Here is a 24108-nt window from a genome sequence, read left to right as displayed (position 1 = left end):
TCAGAAGGTCTGTATTGTTGAGTTCATATTAATGTTCTCAAAATTCTCTCTTGATGAAATTGTACATTGTGATGTATGATTGTATCATTCAGCATCGTTTATGTTCCTGCATCACTAATAATCTGTTTTGTCTGCTTCAGGCATATGGAGGATATTTGGCCAGCCGGCTATTACGCTCAGATGAAAACCCTAATACGTATAAATTCAAAATCAAGTGTGGCACGGCCGTCTCCCCCATCACTGACTTCTCGTTATATGGTATGATGTCATATCCAGTGTTTGATCACACAGGCCTGTTATTATATGTATCAGAATAAAATGAATGGACTCATTTCAGTGTTACTCATGATCATCTGTCCCGCAGCTTCTGCGTTTTCTGAACGCTATTTAGGATCACCACAGTCCAGTAAGAGAGAATATGAGGTAATGTACAGCTCAGATTCATCTGTTACCAGTGCAGAGTAGTAACTGATTAGTAATCAGATTACAGTTACTTTTTGGATTACATAATTACATTAGTCACAAAATCAGTAAATTATTTAGGATTTATTAATTCTACCTATTTCTTCTTTCCCTTTTAATTTTTTTTGTTCATGTAATGCAGGGATTCCCAAACTTTTTGTCAAACTTTTTGACCTAAAATATTTACTGTCTCACTGAGATTTAAAATTAATATTTCAATAATTTAACAACACATTTGCAAGATCTCTGATGCTGATTAATGGTCATGCTATTTATTAATTTTTTTTTATAACTATGATCCCAATTGAATCTATAAAAAAGTTTTTGTCAATCTAAAAGTAATCCAAAAGTAGTCAGAATACATGACCTAAAATGAGTAATCTTGATTACATTAGTGACTGCAACATTTTTTTAAACAACAGACTACAGTTTTCAAATAATCTCCTCAGCGCTGTCTATTTCACATGGTGTTGGCTTGTATTTTTTTCAGATGGCGCGTTTAACAGACCACATGGACCAACTGAGGGACAAAAAACTCCTGATAATTCACCCGACAGCTGACGGTAACGCTTGATTTAAACAAAGCTCAATGTGCTTAACTTCTTTGTTTCTTAAATACATGCTTTTCTTACATTTGTTTAACTGACACTGGGCCGTGTGTAACATTTCTTTCTGTTCACACAGAGAAAGTCCATTTTCAGCACACGGCCAAATTTATCACCCACCTGATAAATGAGAAAGCTAATTATACATTACAGGTAAGAGCTGATCGACCGCTATTTAAAGCTCTCAGCTGTTGACTATTACGATTCTAAATTATATAACATCTTTTTAGTGGGGTTTGTTGCATCAAGCATCACTATTACTGTTACATATACACTGTACTAAGGGTTTGCGTTTTGAACAACATTAATTACTACGTTTCAATAACTCGTTCTGTTCCATTTGTGCTGTAGACGCAAATGACACCTCAAATCATGTGGCTCATTGAGGAGAGGTGCTATTTTTACTCACTTTCTCACAACACCTTAGCAAATGCATAGCAACACTCTAAAAACACTCAGACACATTAGCAAGCACATAGCAACACATTACAAACCATTTAGACACCCTTAGGAACTACATAGAAACACACTTAAAACTACTCAGACACCCTAGCAACATGCAAAAACACCCAGACATCCTTAACAACACCATAGTAACATGCTAAAAGGTCCCACTTTATATTAAGTGGTCTTAACTACTGTGTACTTACATCAAAAAATAAGTACAATGTACTTAATGTGGTCATAATGTATTGCAAAACACTTTTGCTGATATGGGTATGGGATATGGGTAAGGTTAGGGAGACGTTTGGTGGTAGAGGTAGGTTTAAGGGTGGGTTAAGGTGTAAGGGATGGGTCAACAGTGTAATTATAAATGTAATTACAGAAATTAATTAAAGATGTAATTACATGCGGGTATTTTTTAAATATATGTCAGCGTAAGTACATAGTAGTTAAGGCCACGTAATATAAAGTGGGACCCAAAAAGCATTCAGACACTCCAGACACTTTCTAAAAACACCCAGACATCTTTAACAACCATATATTAACAAGCTAAACACTCAGTAACATGCTAAAAACACTCGACTCCCTTAAGTGGTTACTTATTAACATGCTAAAACACTCAGACACCTTTAACAACAGCATAGTAACATGTTAAAACACCCAGACACCCTAGCGACATGCAAAAAACACTTACACACCCTTAACAACCACATAGAGCATGTTAAAACACTCAGACACCCTAGCAACCACTCAGTAACATGTTAAAAACACTCAGACACCCTAGCAACCACTCAGTAACATGTTAAAAACACTCAGACATCCTTAACAACCGCATAGTAACACTCTAAAAACACTCAGACACTCTTGCAACTTGCTAAAAACATTAAGACACCTTAAGTAACAACATAGTAACATGATAAAAAACACCCAGACACCCTTAGCAACATGCAAAAAACACTCATACACCCTTAACAACCACATAGAACATGGTAAAACACTCAGACACCCTAGCAACCACATAGTAACATGTTAAAAACACTCAGACATCCTTAACAACCGCATAGTAACATGTTAAAAACACTCAGACATCCTTAACAACCGCATAGTAACATTCTAAAAAAACACTCAGACACCCTTAGCAACCACATATTAACAAGCTAAAAACACTCAGACACACTTGCAACTTGCTAAAAACATTAAGACACCTTAAGCAACAACATAGTAACATGATAAAAAAACACCCAGACACCCTTAGCAACATGCAAAAAACACTCATACACCCTTAACAACCACATAGAACATGGTAAAACACTCAGACACCCTAGCAACCACATAGTAACATGTTAAAAACACTCAGACATCCTTAACAACCGCATAGTAACATGTTAAAAACACTCAGACATCCTTAACAACCGCATAGTAACATTCTAAAAAAAACACTCAGACACCCTTAGCAACCACATATTAACAAGCTAAAAACACTCAGACACTCTTGCAACTTGCTAAAAACATTAAGACACCTTAAGCAACAACATAGTAACATGATAAAAAAACACTCATACACCCTTAACAACCACATAGAACATGGTAAAACACTCAGACACCCTAGCAACCACATAGTAGCATTCTAAAAACACTCAGACATCCTTAACAACATCATAGTAACATGCTAAAACACTCAGACACCCTAGCAACATACTAAAAGCACTCAGATATCCTTAACAACACCATGGTAACATGATAAGACACTCAGACACCCTAGCAAACACATAGTAGCATGTTAAAAACACTCAGACATCCTTAACAACCGCATAGTAACATTCTAAAAACACTCAGACACCCTTAGCAACCACATATTAAAAAGCAAAAAACACTCAGACACTCCAGCAACTTGCTAAACACATTTAGAAACCTTTAACAACAACATAGTAACATTCTAAAAACACCCAGACACCCTAGCAATCGCATAGTAGCATGTTAAAAACACTCAGACATCATTAACAGCCGCAGAGTAACATTGTAAAAATACCCAGACAGCCTAGCAACATGCTAAAACCACTCAGATATCCTTAACAACCACATAGAACATGTTAAAACACTCAGACACCCTAGCAACCACTCAGTAACATGTTAAAAACACTCAGACACCCTAGCAACCACTCAGTAACATGTTAAAAACACTCAGACATCCTTAACAACCACATAGTAACAATCTAAAAACATGTTTAGCAACATGCTAAAAGCACTCAGATATCCTTAACAACTGCACAGTAACATTCTAAAAAAAAAGCACTCTAGTAACATCTTAAGAATACTCAGACACCTTAACAACCACATAGCCAAATACCAAAAAAATAACAAAACAAAAAAACATTCATAAATAAGTAATAACTACTGAACCATTATGTTGTGAGGATGTTCTCTTTTGTTCTATAAATATACAACCACACACACACATTCAGAAATTAGTCAGATTAGTACTGTAGTAAAATGATTGGTACTTGAGTGAACAAGTGTTTTGTTTGTTTGTCAGATCTATCCAGATGAAGGCCACTTCCTCCACTCGAGAGACTCGCAGCTACATCTGAGTCAGTCGCTGGTCAACTTCTTCGTGGAGTGTTTCAGACCCCCAGAGATACTGACCGAAGACAAACTGGAGCAGGACAACGAGGATGACGGTTAAACTCCTACTCGGATCCAGCACAAGCCAGCTTACAGCCCAATATGCAAACTCCTCCCCTCCATCCCACCCTCCTTCGTCCCCATGGTAGTTCTGATGGCTTCTCCTGAGCCTCTGCATGGACCACGCCCCTCAACTCTGATTGGCTCATTGGCTCCAGGAAAGAATCTGAATGACTTGGTGATAAAAGAACCAGTGGAGGTACATGATGAACCATTTCATACTCACAGCACCACACGAGCAGCGTGAGGAAACCGGCTGGACTTGCGCGATTCGGTCGAAACTCTTTCGCTTGTGTTCTGTTATTCATGCATTGCTGACAGAAAGCTTTAAGAGACGACAGCACAATATACAGGAGAATGATTGGCCGGAATTAAAAGCTGCAAATTTGCTCAAAGCATTATTTTCCCTCCCGCGTAACGTTCTGATGAGTTCAAACCCGTTTAGGGCCTTCATTTGGGTATAAATGTCCTTGTGAACTCATTTGTTTCATCAGTGTCATTGTTATCGGGCCTATTCATGCTTTGCGAAGTATTTATAAAACCATTTCACGTATCAGATGAATGTGGTAATTTACATTAAAAATAATTGGAGTTGAAAAAATGTGCATAAATCATTTACATTAAAAATTTTGTTCTGCTCATTTCATGAGGCTATGTGTTCCATCAAATGTGCTACTGTAAAACAGTTGCTTTAAAATCGATCTGTTGTTGTAACTATCCATAGCGTCCGCATGAGGGCACAATAGGATATTGTTCATTTGTGAATCGGCCCATTCTGAAAAGTACAGTCTTGATTTTTTTTTTTTTTTTTATTTGAGTGCAGCTGCAAATGTCTATGGATATTCATTTAGTCACTGTGCCTTATTGGAGTAAACCTGCTTAAGACAAGCAGTCCATGAGGTAGGACGAATAATTTATGGACAAATTAGAAAAAAAAAAAAGTTATACGGTATCAAAGAGAACCATGCCACAATCCTGCCAAGAATATTTTCTTTACGGTCCTGTGTACTAGTTGAGTTGTAAAGTAATCCAGTAGATTAACTGTGAATACAGAATTCATAGGACTAGCGTCTTTGGCAGGTCTGTGTTTTGTTCAGGATTTTTTTTTTTTTTTTTTTTGGTCATACGTGGTTACAAAGGTCTTTGAAGAACATTTTGCATAGAATATATTTTCTTGCTCTATAATTTGGCATGGTGGCAAGATGGTTTCTTTTGTTTTAATGTATCTATTTCCGTGTTGTTACTTTTGACAGCTTGAATGTTCCTATGTGTTTCCACCGAATTTATTGTTGTAAGTGAAATCCTGTCTTGTAAGCAGATGCACTGATGTGTAAATTACAACTGTTTTGGTCCCTATTTGTGTGTACCTTGTACATAAAGCATTTTGAAAGCTATTTTGTTTGTTTATTCATTTTAAAGCAAGACTAGTTATTTATGAAAAACGTTTATTATATCACGTCCCAAAACTTTGGCAAATTACAGACCCATTTCAAACCTTCTGTTGATGTCTAAAAGTTAAGAAAAAGTTCTCTCTTCACAATTCTTTCCTGCAAAAAAAGATATCTATGAAGAATTTCAATCAGGTTTCATGCCCCATCATAGCACAAACTGCACTTGTTAAAATTACAAATGACTTGGTTTTTGTGTCCAGACCAAAGCTGCATCTCATTGCTATAGTTTTACTTGACCTTAGTGCAGTGTTCGACACTATAAATCATGACACTCATAGAACGATAACAAAACTATGCGGGTATTCAAGGGCAGGCTTTAAGATGGTTTGGACCCTACCTGTCTGACTTTGTTTATTTAAACAGGAATTCATCTCAATTAATGTCAGTAAAGTATGAAGTGCTGCAAGGATCTGTCTTAGGCCCTCTGCTATTTTCAACATACATGTTGCCCCATGATAATATTAGAAAATACAAGATTAGTTTCCATTGTTACGCTGGTGATACTCAACTATATATTTCAAGAAGACCATTATGTGACCCTGGACCACAAAACCAGTTGTAAGTCACACTGGTATATTTATAGCAATAGCCAATACATTGTGTGGGTCAAAATGATCGATTTTTTTTTTTATAGCAAAAATCATTAGAATATTAAGTAAAGATCATGTTCCATGAAGATATTTTGTACATTTCATACCGTTAATATATCAAAATTTAATTTTTGATTAGTAATATGCATTACTAAGAACTTCATTTGGACAACTTCAAAGGCGATTTTCTTGATATTTGAATTTTTTTGCACCCTCAGATTCCAGGTTTTCAAATAGTTGCATCTCAGCCAAATATCGTCCTATCCAAACAAACCATACATCAATGGAAAGCTTATTTATTCAGTTTTAGAAGATGTATAAATCTCAGTTTCAAAAAATTGTCCGTTTCGTGGTCCATGGTCACATATGAAATTCTAAATTTTCTAAGCTTACAGAGTGTTTTAAAAATGTAAAAGATTGGATGACCAATAATGTTTTCCTATTCGGATAAGACAGAGATATTACTTGTTAGACCTAAAAAATACAGTACACAGAACCTCTTAGATTACAACTAGCATCTAGACGAATGTACTGTTCCTTCCTCTACAGTTAAAAATTTAGGTGTTGTATTAGACAGAAACTTCTTTTGAAAGTCATATTTCACACGTACACAGCATTCTTTCATCTTAGAAACTTTGTAAAGCTGGGGACCCGTTATCCATTTCTGATGCAGAAAACTAGTTCATGCATTAATGAACTGACTAAGACTGGACTATTGTAAAACACTGCTAGGTGGTTGTCCTGCAACTTCAATAAAGCTATACAGCTGAGGTCAAAACTTTCTATACTCCTTGCAGAATCTGTAAAATGTTAATTATTTTACCAAAATATGAGGGATCAAACAAAATGCCCATAATTTTTTTAATACAGGCCTGAATAATATATTTAACATAAAAGAAAACAGTTTAATTTATAAAAAAAGACCATGCTTAAAAGTTTAAAGGCGTTTGATTCTTAATACTGTGTAATTGAATGATCCACAGCTGTGTTTTTGTGTTTAATGATGTTTGTTCATGAGCCCCTTGTTTGTCATGAACAGTTAAACTGCCTGGTGTTTTTCAGAAAAATCATTCAGGTCCTACAAATTATTAGTTTTTTTTTTTCTGCATTTTTGTGTATTTGAACCCTTTCCAACAATGACTATGATTTTGAGATCCATTTTTTGACACTGAGGACAGCTGAGGGACTCATATGCAACTATTACAAAAGTTTCAAACGCTCACCAATGCTCCAGAAGGAAAAGCGATGAATTAGGAGACAGGGGTGTAAACTTCTGAACAGATTAACAATGTATACTTTTTTCTTATTTTGCCCTAAATATCTTTTCCTTTTCTTTTTTTCCATTTAGTACTGCCCTTTAAAAGCTACAGAATATACTTAAAAGTTGAATTTTCCTGATCTTCCCTGGCTCTTAATGCATCATTTTTCCTTCTGGAGCATCAGTGAGGATTTTACCCTTCTGTAATAGTTGCATATGAGTCCCTCAGTTAACCGAAGTGTGAAAAGATGGATCTCAAAATCATTGTTGGAAAAGGTTCAAATACACAAAAATGCAGAAAAAAGAAAAGAAAAAAAAAAAACAAAAAAAAACCCACTCACACCTGTGGATCATTCAGGTAACAACATAGTTTTAAGATGTAAACTTTTGAATGGGTGATTTTTATAAATGCAACTTATTTTCTCTTGTGAAATACAGGTAAACATATTTTATGTGAAACATCTTATTCAGGTCAGTAATAAAAAATAAAAAATAACATGCATTTTGTATGATCCTTCTTATTTTGGTGAAATTAACATTTTGCAGATTCCCCAAGGTGCATGTAAACTTTTGACCTTAGCTTTAGGTAGTCCAAATGCAGCTGCTTACCAGGACAAGAAAATATGATCATACTACCCCAATTTTACAGTACTCTACCATATCGCTTCCATATCAGTTACAAAGTATTACTACTTATAAGGCCCTAAATAGTCTAGCACCTGTGTACCTATGTAGTCTTCTATCACGCTACAATCCATCACACTCCCTTAAGGTTGCAAAACTCTGAACTTTTGGTAGTACCTAGAATAGCAAAGTCCAAAAGCACACATTTATTGGATAAACTTTCAGTGTTTTGCTCTTAGCCATCACTAATAATATGCAAATTCCCGCAATACCAGTCTGCCCCCTTGTGGTGTCAATCTGAAATTGGTGAGGAAAAAATTCAACAGGACTAGTTATTTATCAGACAAAAAGGGTTTATTTTCCAGTGTTTTACAATGTGCGTCCACCACACGAGCAGACCCGGCATGATACAAACAGTTAGGGAAGCATTGTTCACACACGGGGAGACTGAAGACCCCCAGAGATGATTAGCACGTTCGCATTCACTCTCCCAGGTCCCTTAACCTCACCTCTGTATCGTACAATACTTTACAAAAAGAAACTGATGCAATGAAGATGACCGGAGGAAGAGGAGCAGCTAAAACATGTAATAGATATGTACATTTAAGTTACTTACTTTACAGGAATATTTAAAATTCAAGTCTGGTTAAAATACCAAATGCAAAACTTAAAACAATAATGCATTAAAATAGTGTTAAGACCCAGGAGGAATGCTGCGGGAATGGAAGCGTCTCATTTGTTTTCACTGAATGAGGTGTGGATGAGGTGAGTTTAAAAAAAACTAAAAAAAAAAACAAACTTTTTTTAATGTATCTGAGATGTGGCACCTTCAACAATCCAAGACCAGTATTCAATATGAGGCACTTTCATGATCCAAAGACACCTGATTTGTTCTTTAACAATCCATTCTTTTCCCATCTTTTTTTTTTAATCCAGCTTTATGCCAGAGACAGTAATCGTGTCTCAGTAGTCGTAGAACAACAAACAGCAACATGTGCACTGCAAATTGCATCAGTGAAACTGAATTCCTTTTTGTCTTCCGTTATTTAAAAAAACGTTTACTGTGCCGAGTGTCTGCCATGCACTGCATTTAAAAAGGAAAACGAAACAGACACCGTTCCAAAGCACAGCACGCGAAGCAGTCCAAACACAGGCAGAATAAACAAAAAAAGCACAGAAAGGGGAAATATATACACTTCGTAAATGAAAATGGCAGTTTGTTTAGTATTACAACAAGCAGATACATTCTTGTTTTGGTTACTGAAGGATCTAACACCGGGGGCCTCTTTACACTTCCGATAAAATAAATCTTTTATCAAGGCTCAAGACACTCTAGTCTTCTCAAAAAACCTATTGACCTACCTGCTCAGCCTATTTCTCGGTTACTTGCCTTTAACTTTCAAGCCATTTGGACTACAAACTGCTCCATTATGCGATGTCTCGACTCTAAAACCTACATTCGCTGGAGTTCGAGCTCTCCCAATTTCCCGGCAATACTGCACTTCGGCCAACAGCGAGAGGGCCTCAACAATGGGTCGGTACATAATTTCATTCACAGAAGGAAATATCACAGGATGTTTTAAAAACATTTCTCAGCAATTTCATTCATGCTTTCACCCACATCTCACACACACTCTCGACTCGTTGATGCCAACATGGCTTACAAGCTTCGCTCAAGTACCTTAAAACATGTCACTCATGTCATACGAGAGTACGCTCACACACTTTCACAGGTACTGATAGAAACGGGAACGGACCACTTGAGCACCGGAGAGTTTGTGAGGGTGGGCATCTGCAGCCAGGCTCAGGCTCTTGCTCTGAGCGGCCGCTACGTCTCCGTTAAGGAGCTGACCCAAGTGGGAGTGCGAGGGCCCAGCGGATAACAGGTCCCGCGATCGGGAAGGGTGCAGGTCTAGTACGTCCAGACTAACTTCGGGGTTGCTGGCTCGGTGTCGCTCTCGAGCAATCCAGTCTCTGATGGAGAAGTCCTGCGAACTGCATTTGGGCTTTAAGCGATCCATAGCCGAAAGCTCATTGCCCTCAACTCTTTGCCAGTCCCCGATTACCGACAACTCGGCAAAGTCCCGCTGCCCACCCATGGTGTGCCTGCGGCGGATGTTGCTTTTCCGTTTACTTCGAGTCTCAGGTGATCTGGTGCGTTGGGAACCCACCCCGAACATGTCATCTGCTGATGTCCGCAGTCGACACTTTAACCGGTCTGTGATTTTGATTCGCCACATGGGTTCGGCTCGCTCTGATTCGCTGCGAGAGGAAGAGCTCAGACTGCCTGTGGACCGGCCTTTGACCGTCTCTATTACTCTCGAGAGTCGACTAGAATCCTTATCGCTCCGGTTCCCGTCTGCTGAAGACTCGCTGTCTGTTTTCTGCCGACTGCCTCTCTTGCGTGCCAGGGTGTCGCAGGCTATGATTCGATGGGATGGGATGAGGTTGGGAGTGCCGCTGCCCTCTGGTTGGTTGCCTTCTTCACTCGGCCCACCAGTGGCGAACACTGATAAATCGCTTTCGCTGTCAGTCTCCATGGGTCGGCCCTCACTGATGAGCTCGCTTCTTTCATCATCAGCATCGTCCCCTCGGCTTTCGGCGACAGACTGCACCTCCGGGCTGAGGGCGATGGACTCCACCCCTGTGTGGAAGGTCATGGAGGAGGTGGTGGAGTAATCAGATGTGATCGAGCAGACCTCTGCTCCCGGGCCCATTCCTGTGTTCTCCATCCAGTGGCCCAGTGTCCTCCCGTGCCTCATCCTGGGTACTGAGGCCTGGGAGCTGGTGCTGTTAAGCGTGCCCAGATCCGAGACGCATCCGTCGTCGTAGTTGGAGGGAGGATCGGACAGGGAACTCTGGCGAGTCATGTGATAGCTAGGTTTGGACGTTGTAGTGATCTTAGGTGAAGGACAAGTTTCCTGGGGCAGGCGTTCAGAAATAAGCTGCTTGTTTTCAGAGGTTAGGTCAAGGCTATCTCCTGGGCTCTGCTCATCATCCTCAGTCCTTTCTATTTGGTCATCAAGCCCTACTTCACTCTCAGCATCCTCTGTTTGGTCATCAGCAGGCCAATTCAGATCATTTTGTACCGGAAGATCCTTCTTAGAGAAACTAGCATCCAGGTCGTCATCAGAGCTGCTCGGCTGAGGCTTGTCCTTAGGCTTTTTGCGTTTGCGGCTAGCAAAGATGGAAGTACGCAGCAGCTCTCTACTATATTGGTCCTTACCAGATCCCCAGGAACCCTGCTACAGAAGCAAGCACATAAAGTGTAAGTTTACAACGCAATGTGAACAATCTCAAGGAATTGGCTTCCGAAGCAGGAATCGTCTTTTGTATCCACCTTTTTCTGGGCATGGAGATTTGTACATTTTTTGGGTGTGGCTTCCGGTCTTATCTGCGTCCAGATTTTTTAGCTGCGCAAAATAGCTTGTTTTGCTGCTTGAGATTGGTGTTAGGTCTTACTTAGGTCTGGGCGATTTTTTTGATTTCATTAATCAATTCGAATTTAATGTTTTGCCACAATTTTATTTTTTAGAAATTGAGGAATCGCAATTTTGAATAGAAATATTACCAAATGTTAGAATTAGATCCTTTGACAATATGCCAATGATAACAGTAAAGAGAAAAGAACGATCCAACCGTATGTTGGCGCACATGATTAACTGCTCATATTGTTAGGTGCGTTCACACAGAATGCGCTTTTGTGTTGACAAAGATGCGACGCAGGCAGTGCAATAGGAAAAACATGCAAGGAGATGGGAGTGAACTTCTTTTAACTTGAGCACCACGTTTTTATAATGCCGTTTCATGCATGAGATGCTGCAAAAGACATGAGTGTAATAATCAAACACTTCCATGTTTACATAGAAAAAACAAAGGAAAAGCAGCACAACTGAATTAAAAAAAACCTCTGAAGAACTACTGTATGTCTGATATTTCATGTTTACATCATGCTGCATTTTTTTTTTTTACATAACATTTATAATAGTCTACTGGTGTTATACTTTCAGCCATTTTGAATTTGAATTACCTTGACTTTTGAGATTTTTTAAAAACATTTTCCTCGTATTATTTCTTAACATATAATACGTAAGACAAGTTTGTACAAGATGTAGTTGTGGTTCATGCATCTTTAGGATATTTAACAAGTGATTTGTTGAACATTTACATGCTGACAACTTTGTGTGGTGCACTTGAAATAGACTTTTCTTTAACTAGATGGTTAATAGAGAAAAACTTACTTGAATCATGTTGTAGTTACATTTTTAAGTTGAAAAAAAATTGCACTTTGTTATTCTTCTCATTATTTCCCTATAGCAGCTAATGAACCGGAAGTCTCACCCATAGGCTTACTTCAGCAATAAAGAAAAAGGTGGATAAGGTGATTTTGTAAAGATCTTAAAAAAAAAAAAAAAAAAAAAAAAAAAAAAAAAAAGTTCTCACCTTTGATTTGGCAGAGTCACTGGTGGTTGAATCTAGTGGAACAAGGAGAGAAAAAGGTAAGCAGGCTATTTTGAGTGAAATACAGCAGGGAAAAAGAGCCAGAGACAAGGGGAGACTGAAATATATCCTTCACCACAACAGCAGTGGAACGACACAAACAGTGGAGTCATGTAGAGATCTGAGAGATGGAGGCGACACACTTTAAGCCATCGCACAGAGAGAAATGGAGGAAAGAGAAATGAGTGATGACAAGAACCCGGCAGTGTGCGGTAAGACAGGAGGCAGCTCATGCACACATTCACACAGACAGACAGCCTGTCCACAGTTAAACCGCCAATCACTGACAAACACACACAGAGCCAGCAGAACATGTCTACAGGCATTCTTTCCCAACTCAGAGACATCAAGGCAGGGATGGACATCCTTACAGCTATGGGTGAGAGTTGTACCGAATCTGAATGCTGCTACTCTTTTTAAATGCCCGAGTTTCTACCTTAGTTGGTTATATTGCTTCATTCATATGCTTAATATGCATGCATATTAAGTCACTTATTCACAGTAAACTTGGAAACATAAAATGCAATGCTTGATTTTGTTTAAAATGTTAAAATTGTTTTTTCGCCTACTTTGTAATTTTATCACATCCTACTAAGCAGTGTACTTTGTGTCATTTCTATTAGACGGAAGGTGGAAATGTGGTTAGAGAAGTGCACAAGAACTATTAGCTGAAATAACTGTGATCATTCAACTGTCAAGTTATGAAATCAGAAATGTTTTAAATGGTTCATGTTTTAGAGGTCGCCATGTTGCTATACTGTTCTTTGCTACCAGGGTCAGCACTTCCATTGGTTACCACCACATCACATCTCTGTCATTTTAATGCACAGGGTCAGTTCTAACCAGCGCTAACGGTCAAGCCTAAAGTGTACTTCGGCCGTCCGCTTTCCGCAACAGTTCACGCACTGTCCGTGCGCAGCCCAATTTTTGCGTGCGCGTACAACAGCGCAGGTTCAGTAGGTTGTGCTGTGCATGTGTCAAAGGTATCCATGCACGGATAAAAAAAAAATAGGTTTGAAAGCAGCGCTGACAAGGCTGTGCGCGAGACAGAGCGGAAAGCGGAAAATTCGCAATGTTGCAAGATGAATGTCCTTTTACAGGTAGAATCAGCACTTGGAGAACCATGTTTGTGTCGAACGGTATCGGCTTCGTCGGTGCGGAACATGGAGATGCAGAATGAATTAAAGCACTGAGAGACTATGACAGGGGACAACAAGGGTCAGATATGACAGGAGGGCAGAAAGGGGCTAAAGGGGCCAAGGCTACGAGGAGGAAGCGAGTCGTTACGACGGGCTACTTCACCACTCAAAAGCCCCTTTGCTCACTCTCCCTCAAGAGATACTAATGCTTTTGAATGGAGCTTTATGATTTAAGCCGGCTCAGCCCCTCACCACACCCCTTCAGACATCATCAATGACAGTTACTGTATGCCACAAGACTGGAGGAAATCCTGAAGACCATACCATGCTAGAACTCCTTGCGGTCAGCTTCAGAGACAACGAGAGACAGCAAAGAGGCTTTTCAGACACATTACACCATCACAGCTCTGTATCCTCTCTGTTAATAATAGTCTTATAAGATATGAAACGTGCAACACGACGATGACAAATATCAACTTCTCTGACACTCTTTTTTTGTTTCTTTTGTTTTCTGCTGGGGTTTGTCCCGGATTCGCTTTCAATTTATAAGAATCGGGGATTTCTGCAGACTAGGCAGCTACACTGGGGACAACACTCCTCCTTCTTCCTACAGTCCCAGCTGTCCATCACAGACATTACAGAGTCCATCAGTGACATCACCGAGTGATAGACGCCGCCCACTTGGCCTGTGTCAAGATTGGGTAATGTGTGAGCAGTGCTGGACAGGGACAGGGGAGAAGAAAAACACTAGAGACAAGATGGGTCAGACGGGTAAACCTTTGGTGGTTTATCATTGATTTTTCCATTTCTTTTGGGAAAGAACACGCCGGGTTAGCACAAGAGAAGGGTAAGGAGGAAAAAGAACTGAAAGAAAAGGAGGAGTGGAGTCATAACGGAGACTAAAGCATTAGGGGAGGAGGGATGACGATGAGTGAAGTTCAAACCAATACAAACCAAAGCAAAAGGAGAATTCTGGAGAAATCATAGCATTGAAATAAAGACAACGAGTCTAAAACAATGGCTCAAGGTAAAGAAAAATCAAATGAAAAAGGTCGATTCATAAGCTTCACATACATAGGAACTATTTTATCCAATTTTTTCAGATAGCTCATCAAATACGTTTGACCAATGCAAAATTGCTAAAATAGTTCACCTTTACATATGCACCAAGACATTTCTGGCAAGCTTGCTTTTGTTTGCTCTAAACATTGACAGATCTAATGGAAAGCATGAGCTTATCATCTGAAATTTACTAAAAGAGAGTGTGAACATATACACACAATAACATCTGAACACAGAACGTCTCACTTTGGTTTTAAGTAAAATCCATTCTCCTAAACCCAGTTTGGACACAGTTGGACTATGAACGCAAAATTACCTGAGACGTCTCCCGGTGACGGAGCGGTGCGGCCAATGTTGGTCAGCAGATGGTCAATGTTGGGCACAGGCTGAGACTGAACTGTGCTCTCTTGCTCCACGGTGGTCTGACATAAGCAATGAGAGGGATGAAATTCATCGTCTTTAATATGAGGCATACTGAAAATGTTCGGTGCTGTTTTAAGCTGTGTATGTGTGAGCTTCATTTTTTTTTTACTTATAAAACACAGTTTTAAATGCAAAGATTATGTGTTTTGTGAGCAGTGGCAGCTTCAACCATTATGCAAACCATGCAAATGTTTTTTTAAGGCATTGGTGGGTCTACAACGTCCATAACGTGACTAAATAAATCCATGTGCTCTTATTTTCCAGTAAATCATGACTTAAGTTGTGCATTTCTTACAAGTTTACAAGTCTATTACTGCATTAAAGTGAAGAGCAGGAAATACAGTGGAAGTGGTTAGTTTATTAGTTCTTGGTTGGTTTTGCAGTAAGACAAGGCAAATTTAGCAGCAGTGGATTTAACTCACAGATCAATATCCACAGCCATTAAGACAGAGCATGGTGAGCACTATGAGTGTATGACCTGTGCACTGTACGCTACAAGTTAAAGCGGCTCTCATCAACTTTGTACAAAGATGCAAAGCTGCATGAAGCTATATTAAAGTAAGCTGCTAACTTGCCTCACACCCTAGTATCACAGATACCTGTAATGCAGCTTTTGTTCTGTAAAAATGAAATAATGCATCAGGTCTAAACTCTCCTTAGAGTCCTAAAAATGATAAATCTTCCCCAGTAAGGGAGTAGGAGATTCCTCAGTGTTGTCTGGGATGAATTAGTTCTACAAAAGCAAGGATGATCAAGTGGAAATAGGGAAACTGAGGATGATTTTTCAGACCAGCGTCACCCTGGAAACTCAACTCGCCAATTGGTGATGTTTGTTTTAGGGCTCAGAAATCCACTCAGAGAGAAGTGGCAAAAAGCTACAGACTCACCGTTGGCTCTTCATCTCCATCTTCTGTAAAGAACCAATCGTACTGTGAAAGAGCAAAGCAGACAGAAAGTTCAGCAGAATTCAGACATCAAATTTACACAGACATGAAAGGAAAAAGCTCTTACTTGCTGAATGAGAGTCTCAACGATTTTGTACTGATCAGGCATGTGCGTGACCATGTGCGTCATGTTGTCTTCAGAGGTTCTGACAAGAGTTGGGCCAAACACAATGGCCAAGTTACGTGGCTCCATCTAGTTAAACACAAACAAAGCTTCCATTACTGGCTTTCAACTTGCTTCTTTCCTATTTATGTAAGTACACAGACTGACGTCACATAACAAGCATTTGCGCTTACATGTTCTTCAGACAAGCTATGACAGATAAAATTGAGCAACACTGCAGTTTCAGTGATCCGATTATATTATTTAACGTGCTGATTCGCAGTAAAGTAATACTATCTAGAAAACTAGTTCAAAGTTTAATAACGTATTTTCATTCATCATTTTTTTTGTAAGAGGCTGTTGAACGTACCTAGACAGGGTAAATGAACCAAACATTTACAAAACTCATACCTTGTTTTTCTCACAGTTTTCAGAGACAGTTTTGAGATGCGCAGAGAGGAACTTGAGCGTTTCATAATGATGGTCTGGTAACTCATGAATCTAGGCAGAATAAACATAGTAAACATGATTTATACTGGTTATCTGTTGAGGATTTTATTGCGTATATAAAGAATTTTTTCTTTCCCCAATCTAGTAAATGTCAGTAAATCAACAGCAGTCTTCAGATAAACCGTACCAGTCTCTTCAGTGTTTTTAACCGCTCAACAGGGTCCTCCATTCGATTGGCATCAATAAAGTTGGAATATTTTTCTAAAATCAGAGCAAACAAGCATAATTAAAACATTCCTAATGTGTATTAATCAGTCCCTATGCTAAAAAAAAAAAAAAAAAAAAAGTACTAAAACAAAATATTTTAGCTGAACATACATATAATCTAACATTAAATATTGAACTTTATAATCTTTGGAAAATTCTCCAATTTTTCAGGCCTGGAAATCAGGTCTGGTTTTCTATGACCATGAGCTATGACCCATGTTGTCCTCTAGGAGGAGTCCTTCCTCCACAAATGGAGAAAACAGAGCTGAGCTACAATATTTTCTTTTACACAAGATGTTCTCTACAAGAGACAGTGCACAGTATTTTCCATGCGTTTTGCATAAATCCAGAAGAATCATCTATTCTATGTCTCACCATTAGTAAACAGAGGCTCAGGAAGTTTCCTGAAAAAGGACTTAAGCAAACTGCTGATCACATTGAGGTCTCGCCACTTCTGCTGAACAAAATGAAAGTGCAAAGATCAGGCCTGTCTTCATAATACAAGTGCTCAGGTATAATATCAGACAATACAAAGTGTTTACTCACGTCATCCTGTATATCAATGTCTGCCATGCCTTTAGTGTCTAGTTCCTCCTGCATGCTTGAGATGGCAGCATTGTTTCCAGGGACTCTATAAATCCCAGTGTACTCCAACCCTCTCTCCTCCACCAGCTTACAACACACCTCCACGATCAAAGGCACAAACTATAACATAGTAATTAGTGTTATTTTTAATATCATATAATATCAGAGGTTTTTTCATCCCCAAGTCAAATTTGCATTAAGAAAATGGAATCTATTTTCAGAATCATTCATATTTTCTAGTGCTAAGCAACAATTAATCGCGATTAATCGCATCCAAAATAAAAGTTTTTATGTACATAACGCGTGTATATTGTGTATATATAAAGACACACACATACAGTATATATTTTGAAAATATTTAAATGTATTTACATGTATATTTATAATCATATAACTTGCATACATGCATGTGTGTGTGTGCATGCGTGTGTCTATGTATATATAAAAACAAATATACACAGCACACACACATACATTATGTACAAAAAACAAAAAAAACATTTTTATAATCACTGCGCAGCACTAATTTCCCACCATGGCATGAATTTTTAAAAAACTTCTTAGTACTGTAATATTTAAGGGGAATAAAAAAGTACATTATACTAAAGATTTAAACGTAAAACATTCAGATACATACAGCGGGAGAATGTATCAACAGTGTCGCAATGCAATAATTTGTAAAGGCTCAAGTTTCTTCATGCATATTTTTCCATTTGCTCTTGGAGTGAAATGTAACCTTGACATGTTTATGTGAGTTTCACCCTTAATAGTTTAAATTGCATTATGCAGTACTGCAATTGTAATCTCTGGCATTTCTTACTCTGTTGGTTTGTGCAGGAGGGCAATTATCCAGTCGTACACCAAATGTGACACCAGCAGTGGGCCTCTTATCTTGAGGTTTCTTCTTCAGTCCTGGAATTCCTCTCCTCCAAGCGGCTTTATCTCTTGGAGGGCTGGAGTCATCTGAGACACAAATGGCTGACATTAACATTTCACTGAGAAAACATGATAGGTTTCAGTGTTATTTCATTATGCTGTTTGCTACCTTTACTTCTCTCCTGTTCGTTTCTGGGCGAGTAGAGGCTCTGACTCTTACTGCTGCCACCCAGCAGAGTGTGTCTAATGCTGAGAGACTGCCGTGAGGTTTTGGGTGACGGCTCTGTCTTACTGCTGGGAGCACTGTAACAACACGCATATTACTAGACAGTGAACACAAGGCGATCTTACGCAGCTCAATGTATATGCGAGGTAAGAACAAAAAAAGAATAGTTTAAATGAACATCAAAAACTAGTGAGCTGATTTCTAATTTTATTTTTGTGGTTTACTGAACAAACTACGGTTTCTCTAGTTAAAAAAAAAGTAATAAATTTAAAATGCATTTAAAGTACAGTTCAAGTCTATTAACATAATTACTGACATATCGCTCGAGACTTATTAATATAAAAACTTATTAATATAAAAAAGACAAATAGTTTCCAAATGAAAGTTATAATCCCTCCAAACACAGAGCAGATGCAATTTACTGTAAACTGAGCTGCTGCAGACACTAAAAATACTGGATCATCACACTACACTCTGAAAATACTTAACGCATGCATTTATTAATTTAAACCACAGGCTTTTGCAGTTTGATAATTGTGCTAAGCATTTTTGGTTTTATTTCAAACATCATGTCTAGTAGCAACGTCACTCAACCATGAGTCAAGTCTCATGTGTGGCCATGCTTTTTGCTCAATGTGTTCAATATGAGTATCAGCTGACAGAGCCTCATTTCAGTGAGGCAGCTCACTAGGATTTGGAACAGAGCCTTTATGGCATGGCAAACTTGGTTGTCTCTATGACATGTTTTTTACCTCATGGATATATACTCCTTGAGCTTTCTGTTGATCAAATCAGTGCTGGTCACAGCAGCGTTCTGAAAGCACAAGACAAAGAATCATTAGCACCGGGGTAACATGCAACCCTCAGAGTACAGCAGCATGAATGATTATGAGCGTTAAGAGAAACCATTCCCTCCGGCAAACACAGGAGAAGAATACTAACAAAAAGCCTAACCATAATCCTCACACCTTCAGTAAACAATTTCACCTTGACACTGATTTCAGCGCTGCTGTGTTAGCAGTAAGCTGGTTTTCACATGGTTTAATTTGTTATGCAATACTATGATGCTTGTGCAGTCAACTCTGAGGTGCCACAGACACACATGATGATATTAATCTGCTATGATTTCCTGCTGATATTAGTTTTTTGCGAGGCTGTTCACATGACATTTTAAATGTGTAATCAAACACTGTTCAGAAAGGAGTCAAGGATTGAGTGGTTAGCATGGCCCTGTTATGCTCTGTTGGTAGACTACAGAACTGTAACTACACCATTATGTCACACAAAGCAACTTTCTCCATTGATGGTGATTCAAAAGTAGCTATTATTTCAAAAAATAAAAATGGCAAGAAAATATAGAGCAGATTTTTCTATATAACAGATGCTTTATCAGAGAGTGTTTTTTGGAGCACCCATAAAAGCATAAAATAGATTTTTCCTTGTCTGATGCCTTTGACGTCACAGCAGGATGGCCGATAGTGAAGGCCAGTTGGCCACCAGCCAATCCAGCTTTGTCCGGTTGTCATTTCCCTGCAGTTACAGTAATTAGTCACATGACACTCTGTGTCATGTGACTAATTTAAGCATCAAATTCATCCAATCTTGGAGTGTTTAACAGAAGGAAATGAACATCCAGTCATGGCCAGTTTTGATTTGCATCTGTTGACCTCTTTGTACTTAAGCTTAAAGTATACTTTGTTTTCGTAAGAGTACGCTAGCGTATGTGTAAAGTCAAACATGTAGCCTTTCAAAGTATACTCTGTTTGATGCTGTGCGGACAGTCGACACATGCGCTCTAGATCTAGGTATATATGTCTTTCCTCTTTTAAATGAATACAATCAGCGCAACATTAAAAAATATCCTGGCTCTTGCAAGCTTTATAATGACAGTGAATGGGTGTTAAGATTTTGAAGCAAAATAAAGTGCATCCATCCATCATAAAAAGTACTCCACACAGCTCTTGGGGGTTAATAAAGGCCTTCTGAAGTGAATAAATGCATTTGTGTAAGTAAAATATACATATTTAAAACTACATAAACCATCTCTAGCTTTTGGTAACTGTTGTAAGCGCATTCACAAAAGTGGTCTTCCAGTGGATGACGTAGACATCAGCAAGGGAAACTAATCTCTTGGATTATATTGAATTCAGGACATTTTTTTTTTTTTTTTGGTTACAAAACTTCGTTTTGTACTATTCATTCGTAGCCTGTGTTTTGTTTAGATTACAGTTTATAACGTTTTAAATATAGATATTTTTCTTACACAAATGCTTTGATTCACTTCAGAAGGCTTTTATTAACCCCCTGGAGCTGTGTGGAGTACTTTTTATGATGGATGGACGCACTTTATTGGACTTCAATATCCCAACACCCATTCACTGCCATTCACACCCATTCATAAGCCTGGAGGAGTCAGGACATGTTTTTAATATAACTCCGATTGTATTCGTCTGAAAGAGTCATATACATCTAGGATGGTTTGAGGGTGAGTAAATCATAGTGTAATTTTCATTTTTGGGTGAACTGTCCCTTTAATAATCTCTAAATCCCAAAGTATACTTCAAAGTGTACTAAGTATACAAATGCAGAGGATCCTCCATTTGACAGTGTGCAAACATGGTAGTGTGCATTCTTGTTTAGTGTCTCTATGATTTCTCTCCAGAAATTATGACTGATTGAATGTCTTTGTACTCATCTAAACTAAAGGTGTGGGTATCTCTTAACCCCCTCACACAAGCGCTCGCCCAAACCAGGCATCTATTATTGTTGCTGCCTCTAGTGGTTTATTTTTCCGCCTCATCCGCTTATTTTGAATGTGAAACACCAGACCGGGACAGTGTTTGCAAACCCTGTGGACAAACTAATTAGCCGAAAAAAATTTATTTACATCTGGCTTTCCATGCGTACTATGTTGATGATTAAATGTACATCACACAACTGTATAAATGCCTTAGCTGTCATGTTAAAATGCTATCACTGTGAACAAACCTCCTCGTCCAGGTTGCTGTTTTCTTGAATCACTCTTATCCAGGACAGCATGTCTTCTCGGCCCTCTGCCTGAAACAGATACTCGCAGTCTGAAGTTGTTAGCCGCAGGACATTCTTGCGCTTTGTGTCGCTGTAAGAGATGTCAATCAAGCAGGCCTTGATGCTTATTGATTGAGGCTCGTCCTCCAGTTGAGAGTTGACATGAGCAAGCCCCTCCTTTTTGTCCTTATAGAGGTAGAGGGAGTGTCCACGCAGCACTGAGTACATCTGTTTCCACGGCCGCATACCACCGCCTACTCGCTATAAGAACACATGTAAAGTGCAGGTCATGATGAGTAATCTAAAACAATTACAGTAAACCATCAGCACTGAATTCAATAAGCTCTTGAATGAACTTGCCGCTATGGGAAATAAGTAGTGAGAGACAGATAATTTTCCCACCTTGCCCTTCTCTGTGTTGAGCTGTCGGAAATGCAGCCAACCCTCCTTGGTGGAGTCACTGAAGATCTCAGTGGAGGAGTCTCTTCTGGAGCTGGAGTCATCAGACTTGTGGCCATCCAATGCCTATTTAAGCAGAACAAAAATGAACATTTGGTGTCTAGCTTTGGCTAACTGTGCATCATTTTTACTCTGTTCCAAAACTTGAGTTGCTTATGTTGCTCCATTCTAAGGCGACACCCTAACTATAACGGAACCTCACAAGTGACCAATGTAGAGTGTTCCACAAGCATATGGACTGCCCGCAATCGCTTGTGAAGACTGATGCACCGTAATTTGAAGGGGACTTTAAAAATTTAAAAGTCACTTTTATAAGGTGTTTGAATACAGTTGTGTGGTCACAGTGTGTGAAAACAACCAGCCTGTATTGGTATAAATTCCACCCACTGATTTTTTTATAATCCTAACAAATCATATGCAGTCTCTCAGAACAAATCATTCCAGACTCTCCCTACGTACACATCATCTTAGGGGAAAAAGTCCCACCCATTTGCGATGATCTCTGCCCTATTAGCACAGACACAGCCCTGAGTGAGAACCAGCAGTGCGCAATTACTGTTTTTTGGGATGCACCAATTTACATAGGACTCTCCACAGACTCCCTCCATCTGAGCTGCTGAGGACACTGTGGTTAAATTTAGAAGGAAATACCCTGGAAAAAATAAATGAGTAAAATAATAAAAAAATAAATCGCTCCCCTATATGTTCAGGGATCAATGGCAACGCTTTGTGCACAAATGTCAGCTCCAGACAAAGTATCACGCATTTGTTTTCCAAAATGCCATTCTGAAAGGGCACCCTGTAAGGCTAATGTGGCTAAAGCTACCATTGTCTCTGCCTGTTTTCACTGATGCTGCCTTGACATGCTACCAGAATGATTGTAAATAGGAACGCGGTAGTTAAATATTGCATTTGAAAGCAATGTGAAGTCGACTACTTGAATTTGTCAAGCTCATAATGACAAGTTGGACTTAATAGGGCCTGTTTTATAGGTGTAAATGCCTTCTGAAATACTTTAAATTTGATCATTCAAACCACTTCAGGAGGTGGCCTGGGCCACAATCCAGACGAAACTGGACAAGTGTAAATGCATCTAGTTGTTGAAACCACATAAGCAAATTTGACTCCTCCCAAAACCTTAAAATAATAAACATGCAAGAACATTTTATAGGCTATATGGCATGTTATAGTCAGATATGAAAGCGCTAATGCAACACGCATCGCCTCAGATGAGTACCTGAGTATCTCTTCAGCAAGAGACACGCAAACTGCCACAAATTAAACACACAATCATCTTCATTAAAAGTAGTAAGACTAACCTATCTTCCCTATCTGATGCCGCACTCTCCTGTTGCAGTTTTTGATCTTGAAATTACCTGATAATGAATAAAATGCAGCGCTTTTCTGTCGCTTTCGTTGACGTGAACTCCGTTAAATTTGCATATAGTGCAGGAATTTAAGACCGGATGTGTTCATGTGTTCAAGTGTAAATGGAAACGTTTTAAATCAGACAGATGTCCGAGAAAAAAAAACAAAAAAAAACAAAAAAAAACGCATGAAGTGACCAGGCTCATACCCTAAAGTAGAAACATAGCTTGTTAAAGTTTTAACAGGCTATTTTGGGTATTTTGTGCTAAAACTTCACACACACACTCTCTGGGGACATCAGAGTCTTATTTTACATCTTGTAAAAAGGGGCATAATAAAGGTCCCCTTTAAATGGGTCTGATTATTTTCCCATCTTGGATGGATTTTAGTCAGAATGGATTATGGGATTGCCTTATCTATGAAAGACACAAAATATATTAGAATTGGGCTAAAAGAAGGTATCTTAAGATTGACTTTTAGGGATAGAGCCTTAAAATACAACCTCTATAGGCATCTCACTAAGCTTTGGAACAGAGCTAGTGTCACCATTATTAGTGAATTAA

The 24108-nt window shown here is 38.8% G+C and overlaps 2 protein-coding genes across 9 annotated transcripts in view; one reads left to right on the top strand and one right to left on the bottom strand.

Annotated features, from left to right (window-relative positions):
- Window positions 1-5587, top strand: part of dpp6b (dipeptidyl-peptidase 6b) — a 197956-nt gene extending 192369 nt beyond the window's left edge. For all 5 annotated transcript variants that reach the window (XM_051138230.1, XM_051138240.1, XM_051138222.1 and 2 more), the window contains 5 exons: window positions 141-258; window positions 365-423; window positions 953-1025; window positions 1147-1220; window positions 4045-5587. In XM_051138230.1, coding sequence (XP_050994187.1) covers window positions 141-258; window positions 365-423; window positions 953-1025; window positions 1147-1220; window positions 4045-4194 — 474 coding nt within the window. In that variant the 3' untranslated portion in view covers window positions 4195-5587. The remainder of the gene's footprint in view (window positions 1-140; window positions 259-364; window positions 424-952; window positions 1026-1146; window positions 1221-4044) is intronic.
- A 3304-nt stretch (window positions 5588-8891) lies between these two features.
- arhgap21b (Rho GTPase activating protein 21b) overlaps window positions 8892-24108 on the bottom strand; it is a 56483-nt gene continuing 41266 nt past the window's right edge. For 3 of the 4 annotated variants that reach the window (XM_051138189.1, XM_051138213.1, XM_051138208.1), the window contains 14 exons: window positions 22121-22243; window positions 21680-21979; window positions 19444-19505; window positions 18635-18768; window positions 18410-18552; window positions 17551-17709; window positions 17380-17458; window positions 16925-16998; window positions 16699-16788; window positions 16252-16377; window positions 16128-16169; window positions 15134-15239; window positions 12560-12591; window positions 8892-11361 (listed from right to left, as the gene is read on the bottom strand). In XM_051138189.1, the coding sequence (XP_050994146.1) occupies window positions 9844-11361; window positions 12560-12591; window positions 15134-15239; window positions 16128-16169; window positions 16252-16377; window positions 16699-16788; window positions 16925-16998; window positions 17380-17458; window positions 17551-17709; window positions 18410-18552; window positions 18635-18768; window positions 19444-19505; window positions 21680-21979; window positions 22121-22243 (2988 nt within the window). In that variant the 3' untranslated portion in view covers window positions 8892-9843. The remainder of the gene's footprint in view (window positions 11362-12559; window positions 12592-15133; window positions 15240-16127; window positions 16170-16251; window positions 16378-16698; window positions 16789-16924; window positions 16999-17379; window positions 17459-17550; window positions 17710-18409; window positions 18553-18634; window positions 18769-19443; window positions 19506-21679; window positions 21980-22120; window positions 22244-24108) is intronic. The other variant, XM_051138198.1, reaches the window with a different exon arrangement.

The sequence above is a fragment of the Labeo rohita genome, chromosome 2 (assembly GCF_022985175.1).
Source record: "Labeo rohita strain BAU-BD-2019 chromosome 2, IGBB_LRoh.1.0, whole genome shotgun sequence".
Lineage (NCBI taxonomy): Eukaryota > Metazoa > Chordata > Actinopteri > Cypriniformes > Cyprinidae > Labeo > Labeo rohita.
This window is presented reverse-complemented; position numbering and strand designations above follow the sequence as displayed.